Source organism: Triturus cristatus, chromosome 5_2, assembly GCF_964204655.1.
Source record: "Triturus cristatus chromosome 5_2, aTriCri1.1, whole genome shotgun sequence".
Taxonomy (NCBI): Eukaryota; Metazoa; Chordata; class Amphibia; order Caudata; family Salamandridae; genus Triturus; species Triturus cristatus.
Window position 1 is genome coordinate 716561457 of NC_140588.1, and position 20704 is coordinate 716582160.

The 20704-nt window shown below is 46.3% G+C and overlaps 1 protein-coding gene across 1 annotated transcript in view; it reads left to right on the forward strand.

The window, feature by feature from the left end:
* Positions 1–20704, forward strand: part of RPS6KA6 (ribosomal protein S6 kinase A6) — a 626385-nt gene that overhangs the window by 598383 nt on the left and 7298 nt on the right. The window contains exons 20-21 of the mRNA XM_085607823.1: positions 1546–1663; positions 16774–16914. Of these exons, the coding sequence (XP_085463949.1) occupies positions 1546–1663; positions 16774–16914 (259 nt within the window). The remainder of the gene's footprint in view (positions 1–1545; positions 1664–16773; positions 16915–20704) is intronic.

The following is a 20704-nucleotide window of genomic DNA, read 5'->3' on the forward strand; positions in this document are numbered from 1 at the left end:
AACCAGTTTCAATAGGAATATGGGAAACATAAATATAAACAAGCATTGGCAAAGCTAGTAGGTCTGAAATTGGTGGTCAACATTTTGGTTTTGTCAATGTGTGTCTTGTTTTGGCATGGTTTTTGTAAACCCGTATTGGTGTGGAGCTGCCAGGCCATCCTCATTATAAAAAACATTGGCAAAAGCAAAACTTGTTTTTGGTCTGAAAAAGCACACATTGCCTTAGTAGATTCTGGCAACTACTTTGTGTGCCAATATGCTCCTTGTGAAGGAGCAGAATACTGTCACTCACAGTGAAGCCAGCCAATACACAGAGAGAGAGAGAGAGAGAGAGAGAGAGAGAGAGAGAGACGGAATTTTAATAAACCCAAAAGGTCTTCGTTAACACCAGACCTAAATAGGGCCCTAATTAATAATGAAAGTCTCAAAAGTGCACCCATGGCATATGTCCTTGCATGAAGTGCAGATTTACGAGTTTCGATAATTCACAAGAATTTACATAAGTAGGCAAAGAAATAGTACTCCTTGAAAATATTTGTCAACTGCATTTAAGTATGAACAAATATGCATGTGTAGATTTGCTCATGCAAAAATCTGTTGTGTTTGCAAGTTCACTTTCCCTCCCAACACTTTTTTTCCGAGCCCTAGAAGAAGTTTTACATATGCCACTATCAGGAGTTAATTTTTTTACTTTTCTCAGTATGGGAAACGATTAGAGACAAGTTGGTAAAAACCCTTAAACCATGCAACTTGGTAGGTTTGTATGCACTCAAAAAGACATTCCAACCCAGGAACTATTGCTTACCACTACCTTCAGCCCCAGTATGTTTACTTGTTGAAAAGTTGCAAAATAAGGCACTTGGAAGTATTTAAATCCTACAATGGTATGAGCCCTGGCATAACCAGAGAGGCTATATCAGAGCTCTTACATAATGAGATTGCTGGCATAATTTGTTGTCGCATTACATGGCACTAAAGGGACAAGTGGATTTTGTTACAGGACAAGTAGATTTATGAAGCAACTTGCCTCATAGACTAGTAGATATTTTATTAAATTCCACACCCCTGCAGCTAAAAACACTTTGCTCTTCAATATGTAAATGGAACCCCTTTAGTGCCTTATAAATCTGAAGAATCAGATTATTTGTTTCATGAGGCTTAATGAATGATTCTCAACCTGTGTATGAAACTGTACTTCACAATACGCTAGTGTACATAAAGGTGACTTTCATAACTTGTTTACATTTTTTCTCACACATAAAAGCAGTTATGGACTGTTTTGGTCCCTACATGCTGTACTTACAATATTCTGGGAGAGATGTGGTCCAGAAGATCAGTTGAAGATTTTATAACCAAGAAACTTGAATTTTAATTGCAGCCTCCTCGCTTATCTAAAGTGTGCCACGCTGAACAAATCACTGTGTACTTTTGCCTCACTTCCCTTACCTACCCAAATATTTAAATATGTAACTCTTTCAGTGGAGATGTTATGTTTTTTGTTCTTGTTTCCTAGTTCATGAATTAAATCATTTATTCTTGTCTCAGGTACACACCTTTTGCAAACGGACCCAATGATACACCTGAAGAAATCCTCATTCGAATAGGAAGTGGAAACTTCTCTTTGAGTGGTGGCAACTGGGACACAGTTTCTGATGCAGCAAAGGTGTAAATATGTTTAATTGTCTCCATTCTGTGATACATACTAATAGGTGTTAGACTGTACATGGAAACTGTCAGTTTATATCTCTAAATATATTTATAGCCATTACCTGACATGACCTATAGTCCATCAAGAAGACACGCACTCATTCATTTTTTTGTGGAGGCCACATGTTGTGACACCTGATAGGTATTTTGTGAGTGTATTAGTGTAGAACTCACTTGTTCACTACAGATGGCTAGGCTGGAAATGTACACTAAAGAAACACCCGTACAAATATATTATGGCTTACAAAGTATACTCTTTAATCAATTGAAGGTCTAAACATAGAGCAGCAAAGCCAGTAGGTGGACATTAAGTGTTGCATAAATGCTTCATTATACAGAATACACCTTTTTCGCTCTATATTTTGAAGTCTTGTCTATTACACATACGGGAGAGAGAGTGAGGTAAATTTAGGCTGGAATTAGTGCCTCAGGAAGTCTCTTAAGAGGTAAACTGAGAATTGTTCTTAGTCCAGTGTAAGTGATCCTACCTGACCGTATTGTGCAGTCTGGTTCGAGAAAGTACATGTATGAGCTAAATCCAGTCAATAATAAGTAAATGAAAACACTGCCTATAGTGGATATAAAAAGACATTACTGTAATCATAAAAAATCCTGTTCAGGTGCTCCAATAGGCTACTCTAATAACGGTTGCTTCAAAGGCATATCTGTCTCTTTTATTGCATTGGTTAGGGTGGGTGTATTAGTATGCTCAAGTGGGAACTTGAACCCTCTCAGACAGTCAGCCCTGTTATATAGAATATAAATTGGGAAAGAGAAGAAGAACGTTAATGTTGGTAAATCATCTGTCTGTGGGTGTGACACTGATGATGTCCTCATGAAAAAGTATGTGATCTAGATGTTCTCATAAAAATAAATGCTTAATATTGTTCCCACTTGAAGCCAGCACATTGGTTCATCAACTCAGCGATTGGTGTAGCAAGACAAATGTCTGTGACATAACCTCACTAAATTTGTCTGTGGTGCTTGGGGTCGAGCCACATCTCTATGGCCTGAAAGGACTGTGCATCAGTGAACCCGAAGGCCCTACGAGGCCAGGCATGAGAAACAACATTGTCAAGCACCGGAAGACTCCGTTACGAGACCGGTCCAAGTCAAAAGTTCAGACCTGGTCGAGATTCAGAAGTTGCTGGAGTCAATCCAGGGGTCATTCTTCTTCTAGATCCAAATCCTTCCTTCCACTCACACTCCTATAAGAATGCATGGGGGTGGCATCATACATCTTGATCTCTCTCCCAAAGTCATTTGATTTTGAAGCCGATCCCTTTAATTGTTCTGGCACAACCCGAGTTTCCGGGGCAGTATGTCACTCCTAAGCAGATGGAAGAGTTACGCATGACCATACTCTTGCACTTAAGATCCTTGAAAACTCCCTCTGGCGCATATGGGGAAGCACGGAGCTGAGGGGTTCTCCACCTGGGTTACCACCAATGGGTTTACCCTTGGCTCCAGCTGGTTCCTCGGATACCATAACGGGGCCACCTCCGGTTTCACTCAAGTCTATCTCCACGGTCCATGGCAGTTCCCAGCGCACCAATGTCAACTTTGTCGATGGCAGAACACAAGGCCCCAATTGTCTTCTCAGACATTGAGTCCGTGGTGGTTCAACCTCGATCAAAGTCACTTCCGGGCCACCGTAGATGCTCAATTTTCTCTACTTGTTCTGCCTACACAATGACAGCGCGATACCAAAGGGGATGATGGACGGAGCGTTTGAGCAAATCAAACACTCACCCCCAGTCAACTGATCTGGGTTTAATCCATCATAATTCTTTAGCTCATTCCACCACCCCAGCTCAGACATGGCCATATGCAAATCAGTCTGACCATGTGCCTCATGGGAACAGTCCAGCCTGAACTGCCAAGCCATGCCTTCCCTGGGCCGGAAACAAGCATCCTGGGACCGGTTTCGGGTTCATAACCCTCATCAGCCAGGCTATCTTGAATCCAGTGGCAAAGTGAGCAAGGGACCCACGTCTGGGTATACCCTGCCAACTTAGGATGAACAAAGCAATACCAAAGGGGATGATGGACGGAGCGTTTCAGCAAATCAAACACACACCTCCAGTCAACTGATCTGGGTTTAATCCATCATCATTCTTTAGCTCACTCCACCAACCCAGTTCAGACATGGACATATGCAAATCAGTCTGACCATGTGCCTCATCGGAACAGTCCAGCCCGAACTGCCAAGCCATGTCTTCCCTGGACCGGAAACAAGCATCCTGGGACCGGTTTCGGGTTCATAACCCTCATCAGCCAGGCTATCTTGCATCCAGTGGCAAAGTGAGCAAGGGACCCACGTCTAGGCATAACCTGCCAACTTAGGGCGAACAAAGCGATACCAAAGGGGATGATGGACGGAGCATTTGAGCAAATCAAACACTCCCCCCCAGTCAACTGATGTGATGACAACAGCTCACCCTGCATTCCCTGTTCGGCACATATTTGAATAATGATTATGATACAGGTGATGAGATTGGCCAACCGGATTATGATGAGAATTGGTATGATGACCTGCAGGAGGCTAGTGGCCTTGAATCCTCCCCTGAGTCCGGTTTCCTCTTACCCCCTAGCCCTGCCACTGAAGAGAGGGTTTCCTACAACATGGTTATGTGTAGTGCAGCTGAAGTCCTTTTCCTCCAGCTTCCCACCTAGGAGATCAAGATCAATGTACTTATAGAAGTTCTTGAACAGTGTCAGACATCTACTGAGCTCCTCTTACCATTTGATGAGGCCCTTACGGATGCTTTAATGGGGCAATGGGCTAAACCTTTTCTTTGGCCCACTGGTCAGCTGCCAGATTGCATAATGGCGCTGCCCTGCCCCAGGTGACCCAAAATGTGTATCTTATCACTCCTCACCTGAAAGCTTAGTAGCACAGAAGCATACTAATACCAGCTCATACCCTCCCCCCAATAGTGAGTCAATACGGGTGGATACATCTGGGTAGAGACTTTAATCACCCCCCAGCTTGGCATTTAGGTCAGAAAATGTCAGCTCCCTGCTGGGGTGCTATTGTCACACCCTTTGGGACTCGGTGGGTCAAGTCCCCGCGGGTGTCCTCAACGACCTCCGACCGGTAATTGTGAAGGTCATACTGGACAGTTGTGCCACCACCAAGTTTACAATTAATTTGTTTGGCTTAAACACCCCTGTTTCCATTAGGCGGGCCATTGGCACCAATGTCGCCATCCACCACCACGCATAGCTGCGGTCCACCGTTTTTTTCAGGCGATGTCCAGTCATCCCTCATAGATATGCCATGCAACAGGACACACCTGTATGTGCAGAAAAGGCAGACTGTGTTGTTGAGTGGTTCAAGGAGAGCAGGGCCACAGCATGCTCCCTGGGGGTTTTCTGTCCCACCTCACTAACCATATCAGCCGTACCTTTCCTTTGCGGCTTTGGCAGAGTTGCCCCATACCTCCAGCCATTCTAACCTCCGCAAGCTGCCCAGCAGTTTCGCAGTCTTCATTTTGATATTAGAACATGAAAGTCTTGGGCAACACATTGTTTAAAGCATTTATACTGCCAGGTCTACGTCTTAATCATTTATTTTAAATTCTATTGAGTAGATGCTGGGGTGGAAATGAACTTTGTATGCAGGGCATTTCCTTTTGTGTGTCTCATTATTGCTACAGGAAAGCTGAATGACAGCCACATGTAGGACCTCACAATTGTACGGTACCTATGTTGTGGGAGCTTCAGATTAGAAACAGCCAGCGGCGGCTCAGGAGTGTCACCCCCGATAAACGGCAGGAAAGGAAAAATAAAATGACACTCATTTTATTTCTCCATTCCTGATGAGTCTTGGGGGAGGGGCCGGTGGGGTGACAGCACATGGGGAAGTGGTAGTGCACTCCCTTCACTGCGCCATGATCGTTTGGCCGTCCATCTCAGGCCATCCAAACCCTCATGCTCGGTGAAAAACCCCAGCTGCATTGCTGGGGTTGGAGAAAGCAGGCGCAGACTCCCAGTCTGTCCTGGAGCGCTAATCGAGAGCGCTCAGGTCAATTTTGAAGCTGCTCTCATGTAATCACAATAGGGCAACCCACTATTCCCCAAGGAATTGGGTAGATTAATTAAATACAATAGGTACCTTGAGGATTTATTTAGTAACAATTAATTAGTTAATTGGGAAGTCACAAAGTGATCTTAATTTCCTTAAACTCAAGCAAAAAAAGGAAGAAGGGGAAAACTCATACAGTGCAATAATACAAAAGTTCATTCAAAGTTATTTTACCAAAAATAAATTTGTATTTTCAATTTCTGAAGTAGTGAAACAATACACTTTACATTTCATGTACGGCAACATAAAACTACTGTCTTCTTTGCAATCTTACTAGCAGTAGTTAATGACATTTCTTACATACAAGACAGAGCCCACCACATGTTTGGCCAGGCAATGAACTTAATTCATACAAACTTAAAGAATTTTTTAGGCCACCAATGCCTCTTAGTTATGTAAGAAAATGTCGCAGCGTCGACGTTTCGCTCTCATGCCAGAGCAGCTTCAGGATTGGCCACAGGGCAGGCTGGGAGCCTGTGTCTTAAGAAGAGGGGCGCGATGCAAGATGCAGCCAGCTTGATGTACATTTTTAAAACAATTCTTCTTCTTTATTTTGCCCGGCTCCCTTTGTGACCCCTATGCCCCCCCTCAAATTCCACGCCACTCATAGCAAACACCGGCCGCTACTGTACACAGCCCAGTACTACCTGCCGTGAGAAGCATTATTAAATACAAATCCACTAAAACAGACTCTGTTCTCCTTCATCCCATCCTGATGATCTCAGGGATAGAGGAGGAGCAACTGTAGGACAAACATTTAAAGTACAACATTTCTATTTTGTGTTTTCCTTCGATCACATTTCATAGGAAAGTGAAACCATGTTTATTTTAATGCCAATTACCGACGTGTGACGGTGGTGTGTATGCGCATAGGTGTTCTCATGTCCTACAATGATACTGCAACACATATACATAATGGTATTTATTTCTACAGGTTTGAATGCTTCCTCAGAAAGCTTCCACAATATTCCTAAAAATCCTGCCTGAAAACTCTCAACAACTCTCAACTTCTTTTTCTTTCAAATGACTCTCTCCTTCCATTTCATGCCTCTGCCCTCTGCATCACATGCATGTTAGCCTTAATCCCTATTATTGTATTTCTGCATATTGTCCACAACACATTTTAAAAATCACAACCTCTCCTCTCCCCCCTGCAACCTGACAATAGCGAATTCTCCTGTAGCTTATCTATTAATGCTGCCAACCAATCCGTGAAATTCCCATATGCCCATCTCCCAATAAAGATCACACCTAATTCCTACTAAAGTAATCTACTACATTGAAACTGGAGTAATGGCATGAAATGGCTCCTGTAGAACACAAGACTAATCCCAATAATAAACAATAACTAAAAAAGAAAACGACTTACCCTGGGACCTGAAGCAGCGTGCTGCCCAGCATAAAAGCTCAACAACGCCTTGTTAGGGGTAGCAAGTGCTATATAATGCAATTTCAATACAGTGCATAACCCACACTAAAACTAATACCATAACACTCAGTAGTCGGATAGTAGATTGTAGTTCATACACGCTGCTTAATAATTCCCTTTTACTGCTTGACACTTTTACACTGACATAAAGCAGTACACCTCCTATCACTAACTGAACAGGCACAGAATAACTGAAGTGATCTGCCACATACCGAGGGTATTAGTTTAGTCCAACCCTGAAGGTCCTGACTAGCAACATACAATGGCCACTTCTTGGCATCTCACAAGGAAAACCAGATTTGGGATGATATTAACAAAATCCACCCCAGCAGATTTCTCCACCACTTCTCCATTTAACTGTGCCTGCTTTAAACGAAATATCTCTGAGTGGACAACCCACTACAGTAACTAGCGAAGTGGACGATTGTTAGAAATGGGGGTCTCTAGTTGGCAATGGTTTGCACCTTTGTCCAAATGGGGACCCTTCTTCCTAGTCATGGTAAGGGTGATACACTTCTAAAATAAGCCCTGCTCACCCTACCCTTGGTAGTTTGGCACGAGTAGACAGGCTTATCTCAGAGGCAGTGTGTAAAGCATTTGTGCATGCATACAGTAATACAGTGAAAACACTCCAAATGGACACCACAGCAGTTTAGAAAAATAAGTACTCTTTATTTACCCAGAACAAGACCAAAACGACAAAAATCCACAATACAGTAATAAAAATATGATTTTCAAATGGTAGGAAAAGTTCAGTTCAAAGCAAATTGCAGATGCGTCACTTTTCACACAAAGTACCTTGGATGCGTCTTGCACACAAACAAAAAGGGTTGCCGAGAAGGTGATGCATCTGTCACTTGCTTAGGGGGAGGTGATGCGTCTTTTCCTTACTGCTGCACAGGGGAGGTGATGCGTTGGTTCCATACCGGAGAGGAGGTGATGCATTGGTTTCTTACTGTGTGGGGAGGTGATGCATCTGTTTCTTACTGCGTCCACCAACGATGCGTCAGACCTGGCGCTTCGATGTGACGATCCGGGACGATGCGTGGGTTCTTGCAGCCACAGAGCAGGGCTTGCGTCGAAATCGGTTCAGTGATCTCGGACTTCGGAGATCGGTGCACTCTGCAGCGGGTGGCGATTTCACAAGCTGCGGGCAGGCGCTGCGTCGATTTCTTAGGCGATGGGGCAGAAACAGGTACGGTTGCGTCTCGCTTCTCGTCGCTGCATTGCTTTTCCTGCTCCCAACAGCCAGAACAACCTCCAGTGGCCCAGAACAGCTACAGGAACCTCTTGGCAGGTCAGAACTCCCAGCAAGGGAGTTTAGTGGATCTTGGGGTGAAGTCTGTGTCCCTGAGACTTTAGAACAGGAGGCAAGCTCTACTTCAAGCCCTTGGAGACCTTCCTCAAGCAGGGGACACAGCACACAGCAAAGTCCTTGTCCTTTCCTTGGCAGAAACAGCCACTGCAGGCCAACCCCAGACAGCACACAGCGAAGGGGCAGTACTTCTCCTCAGTTTCTCCAGCTCTTCTCCTTGGCAAAGGTTCCTCTTAATTCCCAGAAGTGATCTAAAAGTGTGGGGTCTGGGCCCCTCTTTTTATAATACAAAATCCTTTGTTCTCTGGAGACAGAGAGTGTCTGTGCTCAGCCAAAACCAGTTCTGTCCTCTCTGATGCCGCTGCCCAGCAGGAGGTGGAGACAGCATTGTCTAAGGCAGACCAGGCACATTCAGGTGTGAAAGAAATCTCCTCCCCCAACTCCGAGTGCAACCCAGGTCTATTCAGGCCAGCCCTGACTCACCACGGAAAGGCAGGACACACCTAACCCCCCACCCCCCAGTGGCTGTCTGAACAGAATGCACATCCCCAGCCCCTGCCACTCCAAAACCAGACAGTCAATAAACAAAACCAGCAGAGAAAATACGTACTTTCTAAAAGTGGTATTTTCAAACACAGAATGTAAAAATCACCTTTAAAAAAGATGCATCTTTAGATTCTGAGTTCAGGCATACTAAACTTAATTTTCCTATCTTGTTCCCATGGCCTCATAAGATGTTATCAGCAAGCTCCCCATTCTAACCTATGGGCTCAGATAGCCTTGCAAAGGTGAACAATAAAATTAGCAGTATTTCCCTATCGGGACAGGCAACACACATCAGGGCTTATCCTACCTTTCACATATACTGCACCCTGCCCACAGGGGTACCTTGGGCCTACCTTAGTGGTGACTCACATGTAAGAAGAAGGAAGGTTAGGGCCTGGCAAGTGGGTGCACTTGCCAGGTCGACATGGCAGTCCTAGACTGCACTCAGGCACCGCAATGGCAGGCCTGAGACCTTGTTGCAAGGCTGCTTGTGTAGGTTCCACAATCAGGTCTGCAAGCCTACTAGCAGCATTTGGTTTACAGGCCCAGGGCACACACAGTGCACTGTACTAGGGACTTAATAGTAAACCGAATAAACCAATCATGAAAACACCTATCCATAACAACAATTTCCTTAGGGAGCACTTGCACTTTGGCACTCAACAGCAGTGGCAAAGATCCCAAATCATCTAGACAAGCAAAACGAAGTCCACCACACAGCAAAATAACAGGAGGCAAAGGCAAAAAAATACAGGGGAAACCCACGCCAATGATGCCAGGTCTAACAACTATGAACATAAGAAATCTTAAAAGTGACCTGCTGTTCAAACCTGCCAGCTTACTGAAAACCATAAACTGAGCACCTCTCTCTTACACTTCTTCATCCATTACACAGTTAAACAGTGCGTTCCATAACATGATAACCAGACTTCGGTGGTGCTCACGCATAACATGGAAACGCTTCCCACACAGGATCAAAACCAAGACAACACACTTTCAACCAAACAGCCAGCACGTTGAAGTGTGCTACCCATGTAGGGAAGTGCTCAGTGCACCACATAAAGGTAGTATGTGCTATATAAAGGTTGAAATACAATACAGGCAGTGCAAGCTGTTTTGGCAAAAGGGGCTGTTGTGAAGGGTGCTTGCGCCAGATGTAGGACGTGGTTGTTATTCCTGGTACTCTCTGGTACCCAAGAAGGATGGAGGCTTTTTTCCTATTTTAGACCTGTGTCGTCTTAACTTCTTCCTCCACAAGGACAAATTCAGAATGCTGATACCGGCCTAGGTTGTCTGTGCTCGACCCTGGAGACTCGATGGTGGCATTCGACCCGAAGGACGTCTAGTCCCATATACCCGTCCTGCAGGCCCATTCGTGCTATCTGTGGGTCATGGTGGGACAGGAACATTTTCTGTTTGATGTGCTCCCCTTTGGTCTTACCAGTTCCACTCAGGTGTTCACAAATGTGATGGCAGTGGCAGCAGCACATCTTCAGAGGTCAGGAGCGCTAGTCTTCCCCTACCTCTATGACTTGCTGTTAAAGGCAGGTTTATTCAGCAACCACCTCCAGGCTACAGCAGACTTCCTGTTATCTTTGGGGATCCACCTGCCGAAGTCATACCTGGCTCCCTCTCAGACAATTCTCTTCTTCTGTGCCATTCTGGCCATGGTTAAGTTTCATGCCTTTCCACAGAAAAGGAGAGTCCAAGACATTCAGGCTATGATCACAATTTTTCAACCTTGTTCCTGGAATACAGGGAAGTCATCTAGGAGGTTCCTGGGACTAATGGCCTGCATCCTACTGGTAAAGCACACCAGGTGGCACATGCGGGCTTTGCAGTGGTATCTGAAGTCTCAAAGGGCCGAATGGGATCTCGCCGACCGCATCCAGATTTATAGGACACTTAAAAAAATATGCAGTGGTTTGTTACTGGACAGATATTGGATCAGCAGCAGGCTTCTCTCCCTTCCCCACCCAGAGTTGATAGTGGCGACCGATGCATCACTTCTGGGTTGGGGTGGCCATCTAGGAGAGGTGGAGATCTGAAGCCTCTGGTGGCTGGTAGAGTCCCGACTCCATATCAACTTTCTGGTGCTGAGACACATCTGCTTGGTGCTGAAAGCCTTCTTTCCATCCATCAAGGGGAGGCTGGTACAGGTTCTTACGGACAGCACCACTGCCAAGTGGTACTGCAACATGCAGGGTGAGGTCGGGTCCCGGACCCTGTGCCAGAAGGCCTTGCGCCTAAGAAATGTGAAGGAACACCAAGGATTTGTCCTCATGGTAAATCACCTGTCAGGATCGTTGAATATTAGGGTGGACCAGTTCAGTTATCAGCGCCCTAGCAGACCAAACATTGCAGCTACACATGGAGGATGTGCAAGGTCTCTTCCGCAAATGGGTAGAGCCATGGCTCTATCTCTTCGCCTATGAGAATGTGCAATGTCAGCAATTCTGCATCTTGGAATTTTCAAGGTGTCTGTCACACGGAGACACATTCCACGTCGAGTGGAACTCTGGACTCCTGTATGCCTTTGCACCGATACCACTCCTAACCTGAGTTCTCAAGAAGATCAGGACAGACCCAAGTCATCCTAGTGACTCTGAATTGGGCTTGGAGAGTATGGTATACAGAACTCCTGTGTATGAGCATATGTTCTCCGATCAGGCTTCCCCTTTGAGGACCTGCTGTTGCAACATGGAAGGGTTCTGCACTCAGGCCTTCACAATTTCCACTTTCGTGCTTGGCGTTTGAGCAGTGACAGATGAACACCTTCCACCTTCCTCACGAGGTGGTTGATGTAATCTTGGCAACATTGCAAAGGAAAAATCCTGGCAACCTTACTTATTAATTTGCAAGTTAATCCAAAATGTATGGCTCAGACAAAGTAAATCTTCTTTATAGTCCTATCTTGTTCCCAAACCTTTTGCCTTCCTCCTGTATTTTTTCTGCCCTGGTCTTTTGGCTGTATGACTCTGGGCACTTCTGATCAGTGCTAAAGTACATGTGCTCTCTCCTGTAAACTTTCAGACCTGCATCAGGCCACTGCAGGGCCTGTGTGTGCAGGTTACTGCCACAGTGACTTGGCATTTAAAGTACTTGCCAAGTCTGCAACGCACCCTTTACTACATTTGGGTCACCCCTAGGTAGCCCTATGGGCAAGACGCTGTGTAGGTAAAAGGTAGGACATCTGCCTTTGTTGTGTGGCATGTCCTGGTAGTGACAAACGTCCAATCTCATAGGTTTGCCATGGGATTTCCCTATTATGAGTTTCAGTGGTAATTTCTCCTTTGGAAGGAGTAGCGCTGCATTATTTGGTATGTTTGGAATAGTGATGAAAATTCCTGCTTATTGGTAAAAGCACATTTTTAATGGCTATTTTATCAATGCCACTTTTAGAAGTAGGCATTTCTGTGTGCTTATGGCTCTTTGAGCTTTGCAGCCTGGCTCCAATCAATGTGTGGGTTAGACGGACATGGGCCTGTTTTGTGCATTCACTCTAGACAGTCACAAAAGGAGCTGAAGTGTTCCCCGCATATCCTGATGGGTCTTCCTGAGCTAGAGTGGTGGTAGGAGTTGTCACCTGCACCTGAATAGGGCTGTGCCTGCCTTTCACAATGCTGTCTCTGCCTCCCTGTAGTGTGTCTGGAGCCAGGGCTGGGGGTTTTGTGCACTTCTAAAGTTTGTTTTGAAATTACCTTCACATCAAGACATTTTGAGTGTACGTACAGCGGCACTGACCCCATCATTTTAGACACTGCATAGGACTCCGGACGCTGCTGGAATTACAGACTGTACCTTGCCAGAAGAACTGTTATGCTGCCTTGAGGAACCGCCGTTAGACTCCCTCGCTTGTTGTGCCTAGTTGCCATGTGCCTGTTGTATTGGCCTGCTTACTGTTTGCCTCAAGGGCGAGGGAGGATTGACCCCTTTCTGCTTCAAACACTGATTCCCCCACTTAGACGTAGCACGAATCAAGAGAATCCCTGTACCACTCAGTGACTGCTGCCTCGGACCGCCGGGTGTATCCTGCCAAACCAGACCCCGGGAGCACCGCAGCGCAACTCCGGGATCTCCACCTTACCCAGCGACTGCTGCCTCGGGCTGCTGGGTGTGCTCTGCTGACTCTCACTGTGGCCTGGGCACCTTAAGAATGCCGGACCCAAGCCGTAGTCAGACTTGCCTCCCATTGAGGAGCGAGGACATCGGGCTGCCTGCCATGTGGGACCCATGAGCTCCACTTTCTGATGCTGCGGCCCCCGTTTCAGCAGGAGACGGGTACTGTGCGCTGGAGCTGGCCCCCTTTGCCGCTTGGACCAAGGAAACCATGCGAGGGCTGGAGGCACACGTACCTTGGGGCACTTTACCTTGAGCTCCTCCACTACGGAGTAAACCTCAGAGGAGGCCCCCGATTCCCATTCAAAATTGACCATAGCGTTGGTGAAAAATCTAAATTACTGCATTACATGGAGTAGGTGCGCGGGGGATTCCTGCGACCTTTGTTGCCTACTCACCATTATCCTCCTTTCCTGAGAGTGCATCCTGAGGAGAGGACCCCGGGAGGAACTCAGGGCTGAGATTCCACTCAAGGTGCCCCTGGTAGGAACTGTAACTCCTGAGGGTGGGAACTCCAAGGAATTGCCGTAATTTCTGTGGTAGGAGTACAGGTGTCCCCGTCACCTAGGTGTTGTGAAAAGTACTGTATGAAGCCTAGTAGAAGCGCAGGTGCTTATGAGGCTGTGATGTTTTATTTTGCATCGATCATGAATTACTTGTGAACAAGGTGCTTTGTGTTTTGAAGTACAGATCCTAATGTCATGAGACCTGCTATTGTGATTCTGGCCTAATATGTCCTTGGTGATATTTCAGGACGTTACGTACTATCTGGTGATTCATGTGTTTGCTTTTAACCTAACTGCTTCATATTCCTGCCTGATATGTGTTGTGTTATGCCTTGTAATGATAGGATAATGAGTATCATTTCAGGATCTGCATATTATGTACAGTGATGGTGTTTCTTTGACATGTGCAACATATAAGTCTTTACTTTATTGCACTAACTGTGATGTGATGACAATTGTCTAGTTGGCAAAGTGATTCATGGTTGATGTCCTGTTTTGTCTGTGTTATATACAATATATGAGATATTTTTATATAATATTGTGTGGAGTCTATTGTGTTGTTTATTTATTGTATCACTGATGTGTGTGTGTGTTGCGCAGATGCTTTAGACAATGCCTCTGGAAGAAGCCTGACTGCTCTGCCAAGCGGGTGAGCAGGGGTTATCATGGGTGTGTATCTCCCTTAGCATGACTAGAGTGGTGGGTTCTGCCTGGCTTAGGTGCATACCTTAGCGAACCAGAAACCCCATTTCTAACATATACCAAAGGCACATAAAGATAAATTGTGTTACTAAAAATTCATTGAAGTTAGAAAATTATTATTTCTGGTATATATAAGACCTACCTGTACTGTTATCTTGCTAGGCGTCAACTGATTTTATCTAAGGGTGAGAATGTAATATTGAGTATAAAGGTATGATAGATGGTATGTTTGATGTGATTGTTGTCTGTCTGATATGTATTTTAATCTTTAGGGTAACATGCAATATTGATCTATGAGATACTATATATAAAAATGAGAAGATTTACTTTCAGGAATGTTTCTATTTGTTGATTGTCAATAAAGGTGTTAATATAAAGAAGATTTACTTTCTCTGAGCTATAAAGTTTGGATGAAGTTCTAAATAAATAAGTAAGGTTGCTGGGGCTTTTCTTTGCAATGTTGACATTTTTCCTGCCCTAAGAACCGTTATTTATAATTAGAGGTACCTTTTCTTCAATGATGTCATCTTGGCAGCCAGACATCCATCGACAGAATTTGTATATGCCTATCGGTGCTACAAATTTGTGGCTTGGTGCAGTTCTCGGCAGATAGACCCCCTCCAGGCAAAGGTTATTTGATGTTTTGTTATTCGCTAGTCCTGCAATGCATTGGGCACAATTAAAGGGTACCTTTCAGCTTTTTTGCGGTTGCTGGATCCGCTGACATTGTTTATGGCTCCAGTTCTTATGCAGCTTTTGAAAGGTTTACAACGTATGTTTCCTTCCTCTTCCGTCCTGCCCCTGTGAGACCTTTACTTGGGACTTATGTTTTTTGATGTTTACTCTGTTTGATCTACTTTACAGCTGGGTTTTTGTGGCTTCTCACCCTCAAGACTGTATTCCTTGTTGCATAACATTGGCGTGGTATGTGAGTGAGCTTCAATCTCTCTGTCAACCTGCCGTACAAGCTGGTTTTGTAGACATGGACATCTTTCCTGCCTAAAGTTGTGAAACCGTTCCACGTCTGTCAGAGCATCACCTTGCTGGTGTTCTATGCCCCCCCTCTCCCCCCGGCTCCTCTGAAGAGTAGAGTTATTATCACTTGAATCCCAAGAGAGCACAGAGCTTTTACATAGCTCGTACTAAAGAACAAGTTGTTTACCATCAGCAGTGCTCTTTCTGGTAGAGACTCTATCTAACTGCATAGTCCTAACCGATCCTCCTATCTTCCTCATTCTGTGGCTAGACTGTATCCATTAACAAGATCTAAAGTCTAAGAATCGCGCATCGTCACACCATTTTGCCTTTGGAGCTCTTTGACATTCTCGAAAGCAACTGATTTCAGCGAGCTAGAGTGGCACCTGTATAGGCCCACACGTCACTTCTAAAGCAGAATGGTGTCCGTGTTAAGCTACACGGGTGCCTGGGGAATATTCAAAAGGAGAGGAATCTACAGCTAGACTCTACCAGAAAGAGCATTATAGAAGGTAAGTAACTTGCTCTTTAACAACAGGTATAATAGCAAATAGGTGATTAAGCAGCTGATTTTTCAGTGGCAGATATTTGAAAAGGATAAGCATTGGATATGGAACAGAGCACCTAGGGGTTTGATTGAAAAGATGAAAGATGAGCCACACATAATGTGAATATTTCCCACGGAGGGATATTGAGAGTGGGGGAGTGAGCGTGGCTTTTGTTTTTAGAAGGTGAATGGCTTAATGTGAGCAAGAAGAGATCTAGAGCTGAAAATCTGCAATGGAATTTGGTCATACAATGGCTGCCTAAAGGAAAATCAAAGTCAGAGTTTTCATCACAGATATGAGAAAGATAGCCAAATGGGAAATGACAGAAGAAAGAGATGTGGTAGAAAAGTAGTGGATCAGGTATAAACCTTCTGAGAACTTGATGGAGATGAACAGCACAGGATCAAAACCTGTACAAATGAGCTGAAAAGTTTGCTTGGAAGATAGGGGGACACTCTCTAAAGGATAGTTGTCCTGTGGAGATTTTCTTGTAAAAAAGTAAAGTAGATATTGGTAGACTGTCCATTGTTGATTGAGGAAGTCAGAATGTTAATTGGGAAATAATTAGCAATTTCCTAATGTTTTAAACTTGTTTTTGCATTTAAGCTTGCTTATATTTTTGAAAAACTTTCACATCTAGTATGATTAATTCTTTCTGGTTTCTTAGCACAGTTTGAGGGTAAAATTATTCTTCACATTTGATGATTTTTGCAAAATGTCTTGATGCATACAACTCTTATTGTATGACATGAGAAGATGTTACATCTCGTTAAGTGCAACATGAGATCCTACTTAACCTCAGTTTGACATTTATTTATCTTTTGCTATTTATTTAGGACTTGTTATCTCATATGCTTCATGTGGATCCTCATCAACGATATACAGCAGAGCAAGTACTAAAACACTCGTGGATCGCTTGCAGGGACCAATTACCACACTACCAGCTTACTAGACAAGATGCTCCTCATCTGGTTAAGGTAAACACAACTCCAAAATATTTGGGTTATTGGTCAGTCTCTCCACTTTAATATCCTTCCAAAGGAGCCATTAAATAGGTATTGGTTATTGCGACTTTAAAAACAAACACTAAATGACACTAACTTTGAAACTACTGCATAACCTCAAGCAGTAGATGGTACATTATTTGCATTATTTGCATAGGGTGAGTCTACTTGAGGCTTGAATATAAAAAAAAACCCTTGATGAAACAGTACATCAAATGCAATTGCATTACTCCTTAGAAAGAATATACTTGTTTTTTTCTAAAATAAGGCTTTTGCTGTCCTTGCAACAACAATACTGTAATCTCTTCTTTCTAAATGCCCCACTCTGTATCGCTGTGCTAATAAACGGCTTCATCCCCGTCTCTGAGGCGTCTGTGCCTTTCAGACTAATCAAAAGCCTCTGGCACGTATAACCCACTTCATCACATCAGCCGGTCATTATCAGTTTTCACCTTCCCTCAGATACGTCATGTTACCCCTGTACTGGACATTATTTTCAGATTCTTAATGAGAGGTATATCTGGTGGATAAGTTGGTCAGCTGTTTAGCTGTTTTACTGGGCTAAGGCTTCTTCTGCAGAGAGCTATCCACTCAAGTGGTACCAGCCCAGTGCTGCACACACTGGAGTGCTTCACTTTGTGGCACACTTCCAGCGGTAGAAAATTTGCAGGGAGAGGCTAGAGTGTGAGACTGCATGCAATGTAATGTTGCACAGACTGGAGTTATGGATAGAGTGGGTTGTTATGTGGAGTAGAGTGTTGACTGGAAGATAATGCTGCAGTTAGCAGAATGCTGCATGCAGTGGAATGCTGCCCAAAGTGGAATATTATCTGAAGGGGAATGTGAGTGATGTGGAATATTGCATGAAGTATAATGTTACATTGAGGTGAATGTTACTTGGTGTGAAATTTAGTGGCTATTGCCTCATTATAAAGTACTTTGACACCAGCATCACTAGAAAGTGTAAGACACTATAAAAGATAAATACATACACTGCTAGAAATTCAGCTCGCACACTTGAAATGTTTTTGGGTGGTATTTTATTTTTGTTCTTTACCTTGTAGGCTGTACCTGGTTTCTTACTGTGCTAATCAGTAATTCTTATTATCTGAGACATTTTGTCTTCCATTTTTGAGTCTTTGACTCCTAGTGCCACGTAGGGATGCCTAGATTAAAATCCTGCGGGGCCTGTCGCCGTACGATGTCGGTGGCCGACCCCCATGGCGTCTGTCTCTACTGTCTGGAGCGCGACCATGACTCCCGGTCATGTTCCGACTGTCTGGTCATGGCTCCGACGGCCTTGCGGGAGCGGTACTGTCTGGAGCGAGACCATGACTCCCGGTCATGTTCCGACTGTCTGGTCATGGCTCCAACGGCCTTGCGGGAGCGGTCCTGTAAGCTACTGGAGGCCCAGCAGTCGTCTCCACGCCATTCGAGGTCCAGTGGTCGCTCGAGGAATCACTCGTGGAGCCATCGTCATCGCTCCCCGGGGTCAAAGTCGTCCCACTCTGATTCGGGTAAGAGACGTCATAAGAAGAAGTCGAAGAAGCGTTTCTGCTCTCTGACGTCCCCTCGTCGATCTCTGGACGCGCATGAGGGGGCCAGGGGTACCACCCCCGCGGCTCCTTTGGAACCTGTGAGTCCCACGGCCTACCTACTTTATCCGGGTCCGTCGGTGACTCCTGCCCAGGTGCAAGATTGGCTTGCAGCCATGGACCGCCTCTTCAGGCCTCGGGCTACCGCCGCGCGCCTTCGGGCCACGCGGTCCCAGTTGAGGGCCCTCCCTTGCTGCCGGCTCCACTGCCGGTGCTGCAGGGACCTCCGCTGGCGGCTCCGGCCCCGGCACCGCTCACGGATCCGATCCCGGCACCGCAGTGGGTTCCATTCGTTCCACCACCGCCCTTGCTCGGGTTCCCGACAATTTTGCTCCAGGTTGAGAGCCTACTTGGAACACGGAGCCAGACCGGCGCCGTTCGACCTTTTGTATTCCCCTGTCCCCCTCCCCCCACCGCCGCAGCCTGTTCCACGGGCAGTGGAGGAAGGGGACGACTGGGAGGGGTCTGAGGACCCTCTCGCATGGCAGTGCGGGTCAGAACAGGAATGGACAGAAGAGCTAGAGGATGCCGGTGGTCTTGACGCTCTCCTGTGACCCTGGTTTTCTTTCTCCTCTGGCTGTGGCTATGGAGGAGGGCACCACATACACTATGGTGCTCCGTAGAGCAGCTGAGGCCTTTGACCTTGACCTGCCTACAGTGACCCTCAAGACTAATCTCCTCACTGAAGTACTTCAGCCGGCGACAAGCTCTTCGGAGCCCCTGCATCCGTAATGAGGCATTAACTGACGTCTTGATGGGCACCTGGTCTAGACAGGCCACGGGGATTCCCGTGGATAAGAATGTGGCCCGGTGCCATCACTGCCCCAGGTGACCCTGCTTTTCTGTCCACCCACCCGACCCCAGAGAGCCTGGTCATCCAGGCTTCCACTTCCCAAAGCGCATTCCCATCCGCTCCGCCAGATAAGGAATCCCAGAAGCTGGAACAGTTCGGCAATAAATTGTTTGCATCTGCCAGCTTAGGGCTGCGGTCGGTGAACACTGCATGCCTCTTGGGCCGCTATTCCCACGCTGTGTGGGACACGGTTGTGCAGGTGTTGCCATAGTGTCCGGAGGAGGTTCGGACAGTGCTTTCCCAAGCTGTTGCTGAGGGGAAAGATGCAGCAAAGTTTGCCATCAGGTGTGGACTGGACACCGCGGACTCACTGGGTAGGGCGATTTCCACAACAGTGGTCCTCCGTCGTCATGCCTGGTTGCGGTCCACTGTTTTTTCAGGGGATGTATAAAGTTCTCTTATGGACATGCCCTTTGATGGTACTCGCCTGCATGGTGATAAGGCAGATAGTGCGCTGGAGCGTTTTAATGACTCCTGGGCTACGGCCAAGTTCTTGGGTCTCCCCACCACGCGCCCGGCCACGTCTGCTTTTCGTTCCTTTCGTGGCCACGGAAGGGGCGCCCCAACACGTTCGTTCAGCCAGAAGCCTGCGCAGAACCAACCTCAGCACGGACGCGGATGTGGTGCCCACCGTGGCAGGACAGGGGGCCAGCGTGCGGGTCAGTCCACCTCCGCTCCCGCAGCATCTGCCTCAAAGTCTTCCTAGTCCGAGCTTTGGGGCACACCCCACGCCGGTGGGCGGCAGGATTCGCCATCACCTTCCTGACTGGCATTCCGTTACCTCGTACAGGTGGGTGGTGCAAATCGTCTGAAGGGGCTACTCCCTCCCCTTCGAGACTGCCCCTCCAGCTTTGCCACCTCAGTTCCACCGCATGTCGGGGGACCATTTTGCGCTTCTCCAGCAGGAAGTCACAGCCCTCTTGGCCAAGGGGGCCATCAAGCGCGTTCCAGACGTAGGATGTGGTTGTTATTCCCACTACTTTCTGGTCCCCAAGAAGGAAAAAGGGGGCCTGCGTCCCATCTTGGACCTCAGGAACGTCAACTGCTTCCTCTGGAAGGAGAAGTTGAAGATGATGACTCTAGCTCAGGTCTTTTCTGCCCTCGACCCAGGATACTGGATGGTAGCGTTGGACTTGCAGGACGCTTATTTTCACATCCCAATCCTGCTGGACCACCGGTGTTACCTGCGGTTCACGGTTGGCCAAGAGCACTTTCAGTTTGCCGTGCTCCCCTTCGGCCTTACCAGTGCCCCTCAGGTGTTCACGAAGGTGATGGCGGTGGTCGCAGCTCATCTGTGCAGATCGAGGGTTTCAGT